Source organism: Coregonus lavaretus (assembly GCF_964263955.1).
Source record: "Coregonus lavaretus genome assembly, chromosome: 15".
Lineage (NCBI taxonomy): Eukaryota > Metazoa > Chordata > Actinopteri > Salmoniformes > Salmonidae > Coregonus > Coregonus lavaretus.
In genome coordinates, this window is record NC_140002.1 from 30,260,784 (window position 1) to 30,274,563 (window position 13,780).

Genomic DNA, 13,780 nt, shown 5'->3' on the forward strand with positions numbered 1-13,780 from the left:
GATCATCTTAACACAGGGGTTCTCAAAGTGGTGTCTGTAGAGGTACTGCAGGAGGTCCGTGGCCAAATCTTTTTTTATGAATATTACTAACAGATTAAGCTAATTTTGGCCAAGGGATCCGTGGAATAGGTTTATAGGGTGTAATACAATATAATAATATTAAAGGTACTATATGTAATATTTTTGCATTGTAATTTCAGAAAATGTCTTCAATATATCTACAGTAATAGTGGAATGATAGTGTTTCAGATTTTTTTCCACCAACGTTTTTTTGTGGCACACACAAAATTGCATTCTATTGGTGCAGCCTTCTTATTGGTCAACAAAAGATGGGCCGTCTCGTTGTCAAATTGACTGGGCCCAGCAAACAAGTCAATTTGACAACAGGAGACGGTCTGTCTTTTTTTGACCAATAAGAAGGCTGCATCATTGGAATGCAATTTTGTGTGTACCCAATAGCCTTTTGGGGGGGGGAAATATTGTGAAACACCATCATTCCACTATTAATGTAGGTATATTAAGGACATTTTCTGAAATTACAATGCAAAAATATTACATATAGCTCCTTCAATCAAACATTTATGTTCTTAACCCTGGGAAACATGGGCCTGGGAGGCTCAAAGGGATATTGGTATTCACAGTACTCCACCAAATATACATTTTTCTACTTAATACTTATTGTATCCGCTTAAAATGTTTTTGAATATAAATGCACAGTAATTCAAGCTTCAAAACTAATATTTATTCTCTCTGTCTCAAAATGTGTCGAATTGCAGGATTTTGGCCTTAAATCTGCAACAACAAAAACTCTGCCCCATGACAAAATGTGTAGAACTGCAGGAAATTAGCTTGAAAACTGCAAAATACTATTTTTGAAAATGTTGCTAAAAAAGGGTTCCTTCCAAGGGCCCGAGACTTGGTTCGTCCGGCCATGCCCTGCCAAAGTCATAGTAGAACTCCTTGTATGCCATTTCTCATCTCACTCGAGTTGTGTTATGATTATGAGGGGGGTCCCTGATGACTTTGCTATCACAAAATGTGTTCCAGGCCCCCAAAAGTTTGACCAGTTAAGACAGAGTTCTCAATCAATCAAAACAAGAAACTGAAGGCTAGTACAGCAGATGTCAGCTCTAAAAATATATCCTAACTTCGAGCAGAAATTCGAATAGTTAAAGGAACTCTGCCCTGGTTAAATCTGTTTTGAAAGTGATTATGCTGTATGTTACACCACATCATTTTCTATCTCTACTTTTTAGTTCTCTCCATATTCTCATTACCACTACCCGTCTCCTCGGCTCCTCAGACTGACAGCCTCAGCGTGGTCCAGCACAGCTGCACTAATCTGGCCTAATCTCAGACTTCCTACCACAACGAGGGTTTGATAGGGGGAGCCACTCAGACAGCCTCAATATAAGCTTCAACTGGCTCGGTGGTTCAGTGTCCCTCACCTCCCATGTTGGATCGCTGATCCAAGCCCCATCCATATGTCTTGTCTTACCTTGTACACCTGTCCATAAGTCCCATTGCCCACCACCTCCACCAGCTCAAAGATCCCTGCTGGGTCCTGGAAAAAAGATGGCCAGATTAATTAAGATAGTCGGACCGAGAGACACCAGACCACCAGGCCAGACGGACTGGGAGACAAGATGGCGAGACAGACATGGTGAGCATTTGAATAGACTGGCAAACATATAGAGTGCCTTCAGAAAGTATTCACACACCTCTACTTCTTCCAAATTCTGTTGTGTTACAGCCTGAATTTAAAATGGATTAAATTGCGATTTGTCACTGGCCTACACACACACACACACACACAACACCCCATTTTTACAAATTAATTAAAAATGAAAAGCTGAAATGTCTTGAGTCAATAAGTATTCAACCCTTTTGTTATGGCAAACCTAAATAAGTTGAGGAGCAAAAATGTGCTTAACAAGTCACATAATAAGTTGCATGGACTCACTGTGTGCAATAATAGTGTTTAACATGTTAATCTCTGTACCGCACACATACAGATAATTTTAAGGTCCCTTAGTCGAGCAGTGAATTTCAAACACAGATTCAACCACAAAAACCAGGGAGGTTTTCCAATGCCTCGCAAAGAAGGGCAACTATTGGTAGATGGGTAAAAAAAATATCCCTTTGAGCATGGTGAAGTTATTAATTACACTTTGGATGGTGTGTCAATACAACCAGTCACTACAAAGATACAGATGTCCTTCCTAACTCAGTTGCCGGAGAGGAAGGAAACCGCTCAGGGATTTCATCATAAGGCCAACAGTAACTTTAGAACAGTTAGAGTTTAATGGCTGTGATAGGAGAAAACTGAGGATGGATCAACAACATTGTAGTTACTCCAAAATACTAACCTAATTGACAGAGTGAAAGGGAAGCCTGTACATATTACAAATATTCCAAAACATGCATCCTGTTTGCAACAAGGCACTACAGTAATCCTGCAAAAAATGTGTCAAAGCAATTAACTTTTTGTCCTGAATACAAAGTGTTATGTTTGTGGCAAATCCAACACAACACATTACTGAGTACCACGCTCCATATGTTCAAGCATAGTGGTGGCTGCATCATGTTATGGGTATGCTTGTAATTGTTAAGGACTGGGGAGTTTTTCAGGATAAAAAAACTAAGCACAGGCAAAATCCTAAAAGGAAAACCTGGTTCAGTCTGCTTTCCACCTTTCAGCAGGACAATAACCTAAAACAGAAGGCCAGATCTACACTGGAGCTGCTTACCAAGAAGACAGTGAATGTTCCTGAGTGGCTGAGTTAGGTTTTCAAGTAGATTCAAGTCAAAACTATGGCAAGACTTGAAAATGGTTGTCTAGCAATGATCAACAACCAATTTCACAGTGCTTGAATAATTTGTTGCACAATCCAGCTCTTAAGAGACTTACCCAGAAAGACTCACACCTGCAATCGCAGCCAAAGGTGCTTCTACAAAGTATTGACTCAGGGGTGTGAATATTTATGTAAATTAGATATTTTTGCATTTCATTTTCAATACATTTGAAAAAATTTATAAAAACATGTCTTCGATTTGTCATTACATTTACATTTAAGTCATTTAGCAGACGCTCTTATCCAGAGCGACTTACAGTTAGTGAATACATATTTTTTTTATACTGCCCCCCCGTGGGAATCGAACCCACAACCCTGGCGTTGCAAACGCCATGCTCTATCAACTGAGCTACATCCCTGCCGGCCATTCCCTCCCCTACCCTGGACGACGCTGGGCCAATTGTGCGCCGCCCATGAGTCTCCCGGTCGCGGCCGGCGGCGACAGAGCCTGGATTCGAACCAGTATCTCTAGTGGCACAGTTAGCACTGCGATGCAGTGCCTTAGACCACTGCACCACTCAGGAGTGGTCTAAGGCACTCATTAGGAGTCATTATGGGGTACTGTGTGTAGATGGGCGAGAGAAAAAATCAATTTAATAAAATGTTTAATTCAGGCTGTAATAGAACAAAATGTGGAATAAGTCAAGGGGTATGAATACTTTTTGAAGGCACTGTAGGCCTAGACCACACAAATAAGGAGGCCTGAGAGATATTGAGATGTTTTGAGTCACATAAAAGCTCTAGACATCATCCATCCACCACTTGCATTATAGGAAAGGGAGTAATTGACTTTTCTATTTTATCCCCACCATAAGATAAAAACCACAGGTGACATTCATAATGGCTACTTCAAGCGAAATATTAAAATCAGTCATCGCTTTTTTCCCTGGAGAGGGCAAAAAACAGACAAAGGTTCCACTTTCAGTGTGATTCAATATGGCCTGTGTAGGATCTGTGGGCGGTGGGGCTGCTGCTGCTTTAGGTTGTAAATGTTCAGCGTGACCATCCTGCTTTCATATTGTTTCAATAATGGGTCTGTCTATTCCTGACTTTTTCAAGTGTCTGTCTTTAACAGAGGGAAATCATACAAGGAGAGGTGAGAGAGAGGTGCACAAGAGAATGAGGCATAAATAGATTAGAGCTAGGGGGTTTGAGAGAAAAATATTAAATAAACATATACCTAATGGGAATGACAAATGGTCCAATTACTTCATCTATACTGTGTGTAAGAGGAGCACTATGAGCAGGAGAAGCAGGATCAACAGACTGCCAAAAGGGTTGGAGTAAAAGCACTGGAGTACAAGTGTTCAAAATAGGGGAAATTAATGGAATGACAGGGATGAAAGGGAACGATGGAATAGAGGAGGCTAATATAGAGATCATCCAGAGGGAGGAGAGAGAGATGGCAGCATCGCCCACGTCCAACACAGAGAGTGGGAAGAGAGGGAAGAAAGAAAGAGATTGAGGGGGAGGGTGGAGCTGTATTAAAGCTAAGGAGTGCAGAGGGCTGTACCAGCAACAAACTGTCAACACTGATCACAGACAGAGCATGAGAGCAACACATTGTGGACCAACTGGTAACGTCACTTCCCACAACTTAACTTGGGTGCAGAAGTGCAAACTCCATCCATTGACAATGCTGTTGGATCTTTGCGTGTGTCAGAAGACCCCCCCCCTAATGTGTGTGTACTTACCTAGAGAAAACCAGCTATCCGACAATTTGAATATTCAGCTAGTATTCCTCTCTCCCTGGACAAGTAGGCCTATCACATTCACAAATAATGAGGCCTTTAGACTCACACTGTACCATCAAAAACGTCAAATAATGAAAAACAACAACGGCGTCTGCAAGGGGGCGGTCGGGCAAGAAATAGCCTAGAACAGATTTGATAGTTGAAGGTAAGCGTCGATTCAATGTGTGTTGACACTTGTCAGACCACCTGAAATGTTCTGTTGTGGGGTCTCATGAAGAATGTAGCCTATTCTACTAACTACACCACTGTAATATTTGAGTCTTCTACAGAAAGAGAAATTATAGTCATGCACTATTACTAGCCTACTGTAGGTTATACTTGCAGGCTATGTGAGTGTGTGTGTGTGTGTGTGTGTGTGTGTGTGTGTGTGTTTATGTGCAGCAGGAAGAGTGGGTGTTATAAGGACAGCTATCAAACAATAAGCTCAAGTGAATCATCTCTCTCAGAGCCCTCTCTCTCTCAAAATGGAGAATTAAATAGCATTGCATGGAGAGGTCTGGTCTGTAACTCGTTGTACTTAAATTGCTAGAGTGTGTTGGTGAGAGATACCGGTATATATTAAATCACCCTTTATCAAACTATACTCTACCCTGTTAGATGCTTCTTAGTCTTTGTTTGACGATATACTGACACCGGATCATGGTATTAGAATGGCCAACCTCAATGATGGCCCACATTACAAATGAATCTCATTTTACAGATACCTTAAAAGTATATAGTCCCGGAGAGTCAGCAACCGAAGATCTGGGTTTGTTTATCCTTTATGTTCAACTTCTAATTTTGATGGATTTGGAACATGCAAACAGGTGTTTTACAATCCACCACAGAGTGCAGTCAAAATCAGTGAGTTTTAGAAATCTATTTCAAAATCAGGTTTTGATAGCCCCTTTTAGGAATGTTTTTTAGATTACATTTTCTACTTCTGATGATGCAAAAAAGAAAACGGCTACAAGGAAGTAGCTGACTAAATTGAACAATTTACGATGGAGTTAAGCAGCGACTAATGTGGGCGGACTGGACATGTAAATGGATTTGGTAACCAATAGGGGTGTGGCGGTCACGAAATTTAGTCAGCCGGTGATTGTCAAGCAAATAACTGCAGGTCTCACGGTAATTGACCGTTAATTAACATGAGCACATTTAGCATCTCCTAGCTTCCACACATAGCCTACAAGCCACTGATGCAGACCTTTGGAACATCTACATTTTAAAAAGTCTAATAAATCTATGTAATATAGCCTACACCTTCACAATAAATCCATTCTTTATTTTAGACAGGTCTAAAGAACCATGATATGAAGAAAATGTAGACTATTTCAGAAGACCAGAATAGCACACTCAGTTGTCCTTATGTTAGGTCCTGATCTGGCTATGCCATATGGCTGTGTGCTACACTAGTTCATTTGGCAGACAAGATTTGCATAGAATTCCGTGGCATTGTTTTAAATTATTTTATAGTATGAAGAATACAATTGAACAAAGCTGAATAAAATAGAAAGGATATTTTCTCCAAACGATTTGAAGGAGTGTGCACATGCGACTATTCTGTGTTGAGCGGTTAACAAAGAAATAGGTACTCCTATATGCTTAATTTAGAGTTATTAATGTAACTTTAGTTGTTCTATAAATGTTGGGCTATGTTGTTTTGATTTTTAATACATTGTAAGGCTGCCTGATGATGATTTGAAAAATGTCACATGAAAGGCATGAGCTCTGCTTTGTTTTTTTGCGCAGGCTGTACACACACGTCATCAGTCTCTCATTCACAATTTGACAAGCACTTGATAATGCCTTGAATTTCCCAGCGGAATCCCCTTTGTGTGGCCATAATACCCCCTAAAAGAATCCATGCCTTTTGCAGCCAGTGGCCATTGTGCCCTTGGGCTAAATATAATAATTCCCTTCTCCCTGAGTGCTGCAAAGCACCTCTCACTCACATGGCTCTCCATCACGTGACCGGGTCTTTCTCACAGGCTACAAGTGAAGAGACACATCGGCAATGCAACTGCGCGTGTCCTTATCCAATTCCGAGGTGCATATTGAAGATATTGGAAGAACTGTCCACATTTACTTTTTGTCAGCCAACAAGATGAGTAGGCCTAACGAACAACAAAAGCACTAGCCTATGTCAATCTACTATCCCCATAGTACAAAAGTTGACCTATTCTATTCTGTACGAGAAATAAATATTCCAAACATAGTCTGGGCCAGTTGTGGGATGCGAAAGATCCCAAATGAATACAACCACTAGCATCAAAAAACCTTTTTTACGCAACATTGATAAACTATTAGGCTATTTCTTCATATTATAAGCGCAGCAATGCGCACACGGCAGTAGGCTATAAGCGCAAATGTTCCATTAGCGGGAATCGCAAATGCGATTATGCATATAATGCTTTTATTATGAAGGTGCATTTCTATGGTGAAAATTATCTCCCTCAAACATGAAACTCACGCGCTGCTTATGTATGCCAGTTAGGCTCTACACCCCTTGTAAAGCGGATTAATGTGCTTAATTTTAAGAATTTTTTGGCCACTTTAGTTGTGATACAAACCTTATCAAAACATATAGGCCTATGGACTAGGCTAAATGAGGTGTGCGACTATGATTCAAAAAAGTCAAGAAGAAAAAAAAGGCATTGTTTTTTGCCTTACGATGGGCATCATTCACAAGTGATAATATATAATTCACAAGTGATAGGCTAATATTGTCACCCAGCAGACTATTCTTGATTTAATCGTGTCTTTACATATACAAAATAACGTGTGTGGAATCTGTTTTGATTTAGAATGGACCATTATCATGAACCTATCTCGAAACAGGGGCAGGGAAAAAAATACATCTATGCACTTAAATAGCGAACGGAGGACGCTTTTCCCGTGGTTGATTTTTATGCCAGCCAAGTCGGCTATACTGCTGTTGTAAAGAGAAGCAATGTGCTTAATATTAGGAAAGTTGAGAAATAAATATAGTAGGCCACATGCAATTGCATAGCCTATAGAAATGTTGCGCAACATGAGCTCATGGGCTCTCATTAATAGTTTGATTTTCGATTACATTTGTATTGATGTCAGAGTGGTTAGAGGGACAATGGAGTGCTGAGTATCAGGCAGTTAGCAAGTTTGGTAGGCTACTAATGACCATCAGCAGCATCAGAGCTTGGAGAAGCCTAATTACCGTGACTAAACAGTCACGTGGAATTTGACTGCCTTCATGACCACAGGTGTGTGGGTAATACGGTCACCGTAACAGCCCTAGTCACCATCTCCAATTTGTTCCACCCCACTTTATTTTATTTATTTATTTTTGAGTCGGATTGCAGCCTACAGGAGGAATAACTTGTAAGTATGAAAATGTATGCACTCACTAACTGTAAGTCGCTCTGGAGAAGAGTGTCTGCTAAATGACTAAAATGTAAATGTAATATTATTTGTAGTAACCATTTGGATGTCACCATGATACTGTCTACCCTGCTTAATAGGGGAGATTTTGCGCTGCAAGCCAACAACACGGAGCAACGTGTCCTTGGCTCCTGCTTGCCGCAGTAAGGAGAGGGAAGTAGCTAGACCAGGGGTCTCCAACAGGTCCCAGTAGCTCGCAGCCCACCTATGAGTAGGCTAGCTCACCAAACAATTCTGATCGTGCATGTATTTTTCACGTGTTCCACCGCAAACTGTCAAACAAATCTCAAGTATCAGACAGCTCAAGCTCTATCCAATCAAATCCACATTATCCCTCCCTTAGCCAGAATTGGGTTAAAAAGCACAATATCTGCCAATGAAGTTCCATCAATATTGCCCCTGTATGTATGTGTGGTGCACGCATTTCCCTATAATTTACTTTGTGTAGCCATTTAGCGATAATGATAACTCCAGCTTCAGCAACAAGGACAGCGCGATTAACACTTTGATATTCTGTGGTGGTCGCTGCAGCAGGGAGGAGAGAGAGAACGATAATGATAAATGGGCAATTAAAGGGGTATTACACTCAAATCTAAATGTGTTAGTTATTTTTCAGCCCTCAATTGTCTTCTGTTGCGATTTAAGAATTGACATGGACACGTAACATTCATTGTAATTGTTTTTTCTATGAATAACTGTAATTTAGAGTGAAAAACGTTTAGAAAATCCCAAAACAGGAAAAATAAAAACGGAGAAAACAGAATTAGGGAAAATACAAACAGTGCCTATTTGAAAGCTAGGAAGAAATGTCTGAGTAGCTCATATATAGCTCACTATAGATAGTGTAGCCAATATCAGGCCAGGGTGAAAGCTAAAGTACATTTATTGTAGTGATTTTCACCGAAAATGTACAACTACAGCATTAATGTCAAATGTTACATTTTTGTAAAAAAGAATAAGAATTACTCATAAAATCTTAATGATTCCAACATCGGCAGACATGTTTCAAAATCTCGCTGCAGGTTCTAGACACAAGCATAAACTCACTAGCTGGGCTCATTAGGACGCATCCTTTTTAGGGCTGTCCCTGACAAAAAAAAGTATTAGTCGACCAAGAGTCCTCTGTTCTTTCGACCACTTTTTAAACGTGTATTTTTCCATATATTAACACATCCTATGTGTTTTAATCAAATCAACTATATTCACTGAGCTTGTCTGATGCTTTAAGCACACGGTTTGATTAAATAATTAAGACACAAATGACTAGAGGGTGTCCGACCAGCAATTGATTTGATTGGGCCGGGCTCAGACTTGCTACGCTGTGTAAAAAAATAAAGACAGCGAGTGATGGACCCGTTCTCTCTCTCCTCCCTGCTGCAGCGACCACCACAGAATATCAAAGTGTTAATCGCGCTGTCCGTGTTGCTGAAGCTGGAACATAATTACAGCCATTTATGACAGAAAAGTTCTGTTACCGAAATCCCTCATTTGTTTAGGAAAAACATTCCCTATTCCCTCAACCCTTGCTCTCTTTAAATGCGCACGTGACCAAATACCTATTTGCATGGGACTAGTATTACTAGAGAACGTTGGTTATGTAATTATTACTTCAGAATGTCCGACAATTCCACAGGAGGACTCGGACGGGATAAAAAAAATCCAAACTGCCCCCTGTAATTCTTATTTTTTTTCTCCAATAAATTGACAGTTATGAAGGAGGCTTGGGGGGTTTTATTCTACGCGTGAAGATACAGTATTTCAACATGTCCAGGTGATAGGGCCACACTGATAACTCGAGCTTGGTTCCCAAGTATCTAAACCATACCAAACCATATTTCCTATACTGTTGCCATAATATCTGAATTGATGAAGTGTGATCATAATCATTAGGATATTTTTACAATCCGCAGAACGTCCTAAATGCCCCAAGCCTTCAGATGTGAGCTAAATAGTGCAATTGCACTTGAGATGCATTTTAAGGCTATGGATGAGAAAGTTAACTTTCCAAACGTTTAGGTCAGTTGTATGCTGCTGCTTTGCGATCTATTAACAGTTGCATTAAATAGGCTCATTATTTTTTACTGATGCATTTGCCAATATTCAATTCATACGCACAAAACATATAAACAAAAGCATTCCATGTGAAAGTTGATAGGCTACATGTAGGCCATTCATATATAGCTTAGCAGCACTTAGTTCAATTTATCCAATCAGTTATTGTTTTCTTGCGCAAACTGCGAGCAACACCTGTCGAACTCAGACATTTCTCTCAAAACACAGGGATGTCATTTCGCACAGGACTAGTATTATCAGAGGACATTGGAGTTCGCCAAAAATAACAGTAGGTTATTCTGGCTGAAATTGTTACTCTCCTGCCATGTAAAACGTACTGCCATGGCAGGTTCGGACTGGCCAAAAATTACAGATGTGGTGTTTTGTGCTCGTGCACATAATTACATTACCCGACCTCCCCCTGACCTATAGCCAGGGCGGGTCTTTAACGTTCTGCCACCATTGGCGAGACAAAAAAATGCTGCCCCGAGAGGTTTAATAGTCCCAGTAAGCCAAATTACGTTTCCAGACGTTGAAGTTAGGTTCAATTTAGGTTCTGAATGAAAGGTGAAAAGGTATTTTCCTTATGTTTAAAATATATTATTTTCCAGGACACTGAAAAGGCATATTTTCCGGAAGTTGAAAAATACATATTTTCCAGACGTTGAAATCAGGTTCAATTTCGATTCTGAATGAAAGTTGAAAATAAGTCATTTATAGATGTCTATGTTTGGCCCAAATCAAGGCAGGTCCAGACAGTAACTGCACCCAAAAAAAAATATGTCCAAAAGGCGTCGCCGTCAGTCCGTGATTACTGAGGTGTAGCCTACAGTGTTACCTGAAATTGAATTTTATGAATGCCCATCTATGTGGTAAGCCTACCGTTTGTAAAACCCCCCCAAAAGACGTTCAGACAGGACCAAAATCAGACATCCAAAAGATGTTGGGCTCGTGCTTACTAGGGTGTAGCCTACCATGTCAGCCTGCAATGGGATTTTATGAATGCCCATCCATGTGGTAGGCCCACCATTTGTAAAACAGGCCATTGCACTGGCTTTATTAGTCCTGGTTCCTGTGACTAATCAATTTGGCTATTTAAGCTCTGAATATCAGCTACCCAACTTTATCAGGAGTTATCACGAGCCTATTTGCAATGTGTTTACACAGTGAGAAATGCAGAAGTATTTTATTTTTCGCTTTGATCAGCTTGTCAAAAATGTACGGATAGAAAAATGTAAACCACTGATCATGACAATGGGGTGAAACTCCTGTACAACAGTTGTGATTGTCCGTTCCATAATGTCAATTTTACTTTGACCTGTCCTGTTTTTAGGATATGTTGCTTTGTTAACATAACAGCTCATTTTGTATTTGATTGAGAGCCATTTAGGTTAGGCTATTTGATCTGAGAACCTGCATGATGTAAAAAGTGTCCGTCTCATTACATTGTCATACTTTTGACCTAATCAACGTCAACAAAACAAAGGAGATGATCGTGGACTTCAGGAAACAGCAGAGGGTGCAACCCCCTATCCACATCGACAGGACCGCAGTGGAGAAGGTGGAAAGCTTCAAGTTCCTTGGCGTACACATCACCGACAAACTGAAATGGTCCACCCACGCAGACAGTGTGGTGAAGAAGGCGCAACAGAGCCTCTTCAACCTCAGGAGGCTGAAGAAATCCGTCTTGGCACCTAAAACCCACACAAACTTTTACAGATACACAATTGAGAGCATCCTGTCGGGCTGTATCACCGCCTGGTATCGCAATCGCAGGGCTCTCCAAAGGGTGGTGCGGTCTGCCGAACGCATTACCGGGGGCAAACTACCCACCCTCCAAGACACCTACAGCACCCGATGTCACAGGAAGGCCAAAAAGATCATCAAGGACATCAACCACCCGAGCCACTGCCTGTTCACCCCGCTATCATCCAGAAGGCGAGGTCAGTACAGGTGCATCAAAGCTGGGACTGAGAGAATGAAAAACAGCTTCTATCTCAAGGCCATCAGACTGTTAAATAGCCATCACTAGCACATTAGAGGCTGCTGCTGCCTATTGAAAATCACTGGCCACTTTAAGAAATGGAACACTAGTCACTTTAATAATGTTTACATATCTTGCACTACTCATCTCATATGTATATACTAGGGTTGCACGATATTGGAAATAACTGACATTGTGATATTTTGTTTTTCTGCGATATATATTGTGATATTAAAAAATACAGGATGTATGTATGATCCTCTGGGAAAAATGCAGTTTGCAAACAGCGACTTTTCAGGTGGAAGTCCTCATTAATAAAGTGTACGGTCAGACTTATGTAGGGCTCCGTTGTCCGGCTGGACCACAAGTCCGTTGTTGCTGTATAATATTCCACTTGTGACAGCTCTGTTTCAACTTGTGCCTTGCATTTCTCGTACAACTCTGGGATGGCAACTTGAGAAAAATACTTGCGTGATGGCATTACATACCGCTTGTCAAGTGACCGGATCATGTTTTTAAAACCCTCTTTGGTAACCGTGTTAATTGGTACCATGTCTTTGGCGACGTGAAATGTTATTGAATCTGTGATTTCTCTCTGCCGTTTGTAACCTTTCTCGTATGGTGTAATACTGGCAAAGGCATCCGAAATAGATTTTTTGCTTTGGAGGGCATTGAGATGCTTTGCACTCGTCATACGAAGATTTGTGGTGCCGCCTTAAATGATTGAACAAATTGGTCCTGTTGCCTCGTGTTATGGCAAAAATTGTAAGGCACTCTCGACAAAGTACCTGTTTTTGGTCAACATCATCCTGTCTGTAGCCAAAATATTTCCATATACAGTGAGGGAAAAAAGTATTTTTTCCCCTGCTGATTTTGTACGTTTGCCCACTGACAAAGAAATGATCAGTCTATAATTTGAATGGTAGGTTTATTTGAACAGTGAGAGACAGAATAACAAAACAAAAATCCAGAAAAACGCATGTCAAAAATGTTATAAATTGATTTGCATTTTAATGAGGGAAATAAGTATTTGACCCCTCTCAATCAGAAAGATTTCTGGCTCCCAGGTGTCTTTTATACAGGTAACGAGCTGAGATTAGGAGCACACTCTTAAAGGGAGCTTGTTACCTGTAGAAAAGACACCTGTCCACAGAAGCAATCAATCAGATTCCAAACTCTCCACCATGGCCAAGACCAAAGAGCTCTCCAGGGATGTCAGGGACAAGATTGTAGACCTACACAAGGCTGGAATGGGCTACAAGACCATCGCCAAGCAGCTTGGTGAGAAGGTGACAACAGTTGGTGCGATTATTCACAAATGGAAGAAACACAAAATAACTGTCAATCTCCCTCGGCCTGGGGCTCCATGCAAGATCTCACCTCGTGGAGTTGCAATGATCATGAGAACGGTGAGGAATCAACCCAGAACTACACGGGAGGATCTTGTCAATGATCTCAAGGCAGATGGGACCATAGTCACCAAGAAAACAATTGGTAACACACTACGCCGTGAAGGACTGAAATCCTGCAGCGCCCGCAAGGTCCCCCTGCTCAAGAAAGCACATATAGAGGGCCGTCTGAAGTTTGCCAATGAACATCTGAATGATTCAGAGGAGAACTGGGTGAAAGTGTTGTGGTCAGATGAGACCAAAATCGAGCTCTTTGGCATCAACTCAACTCGCCATGTTTGGAGGAGGAGGAATGCTACCTATGACCCCAAGAACACCATTGTA

The 13,780-nt window shown here is 40.9% G+C and overlaps 1 protein-coding gene across 3 annotated transcripts in view; it reads right to left on the reverse strand.

The window, feature by feature from the left end:
- The window catches only part of LOC311142065 (misshapen-like kinase 1), a 46,646-nt gene that overhangs the window by 26,030 nt on the left and 6,836 nt on the right, over nucleotides 1-13,780 (reverse strand). For all 3 annotated transcript variants that reach the window (XM_084177623.1, XM_084177624.1, XM_084177625.1), the window contains exon 2: nucleotides 1,499-1,564. In XM_084177623.1, coding sequence (XP_084033749.1) covers nucleotides 1,499-1,564 — 66 coding nt within the window. The remainder of the gene's footprint in view (nucleotides 1-1,498; nucleotides 1,565-13,780) is intronic.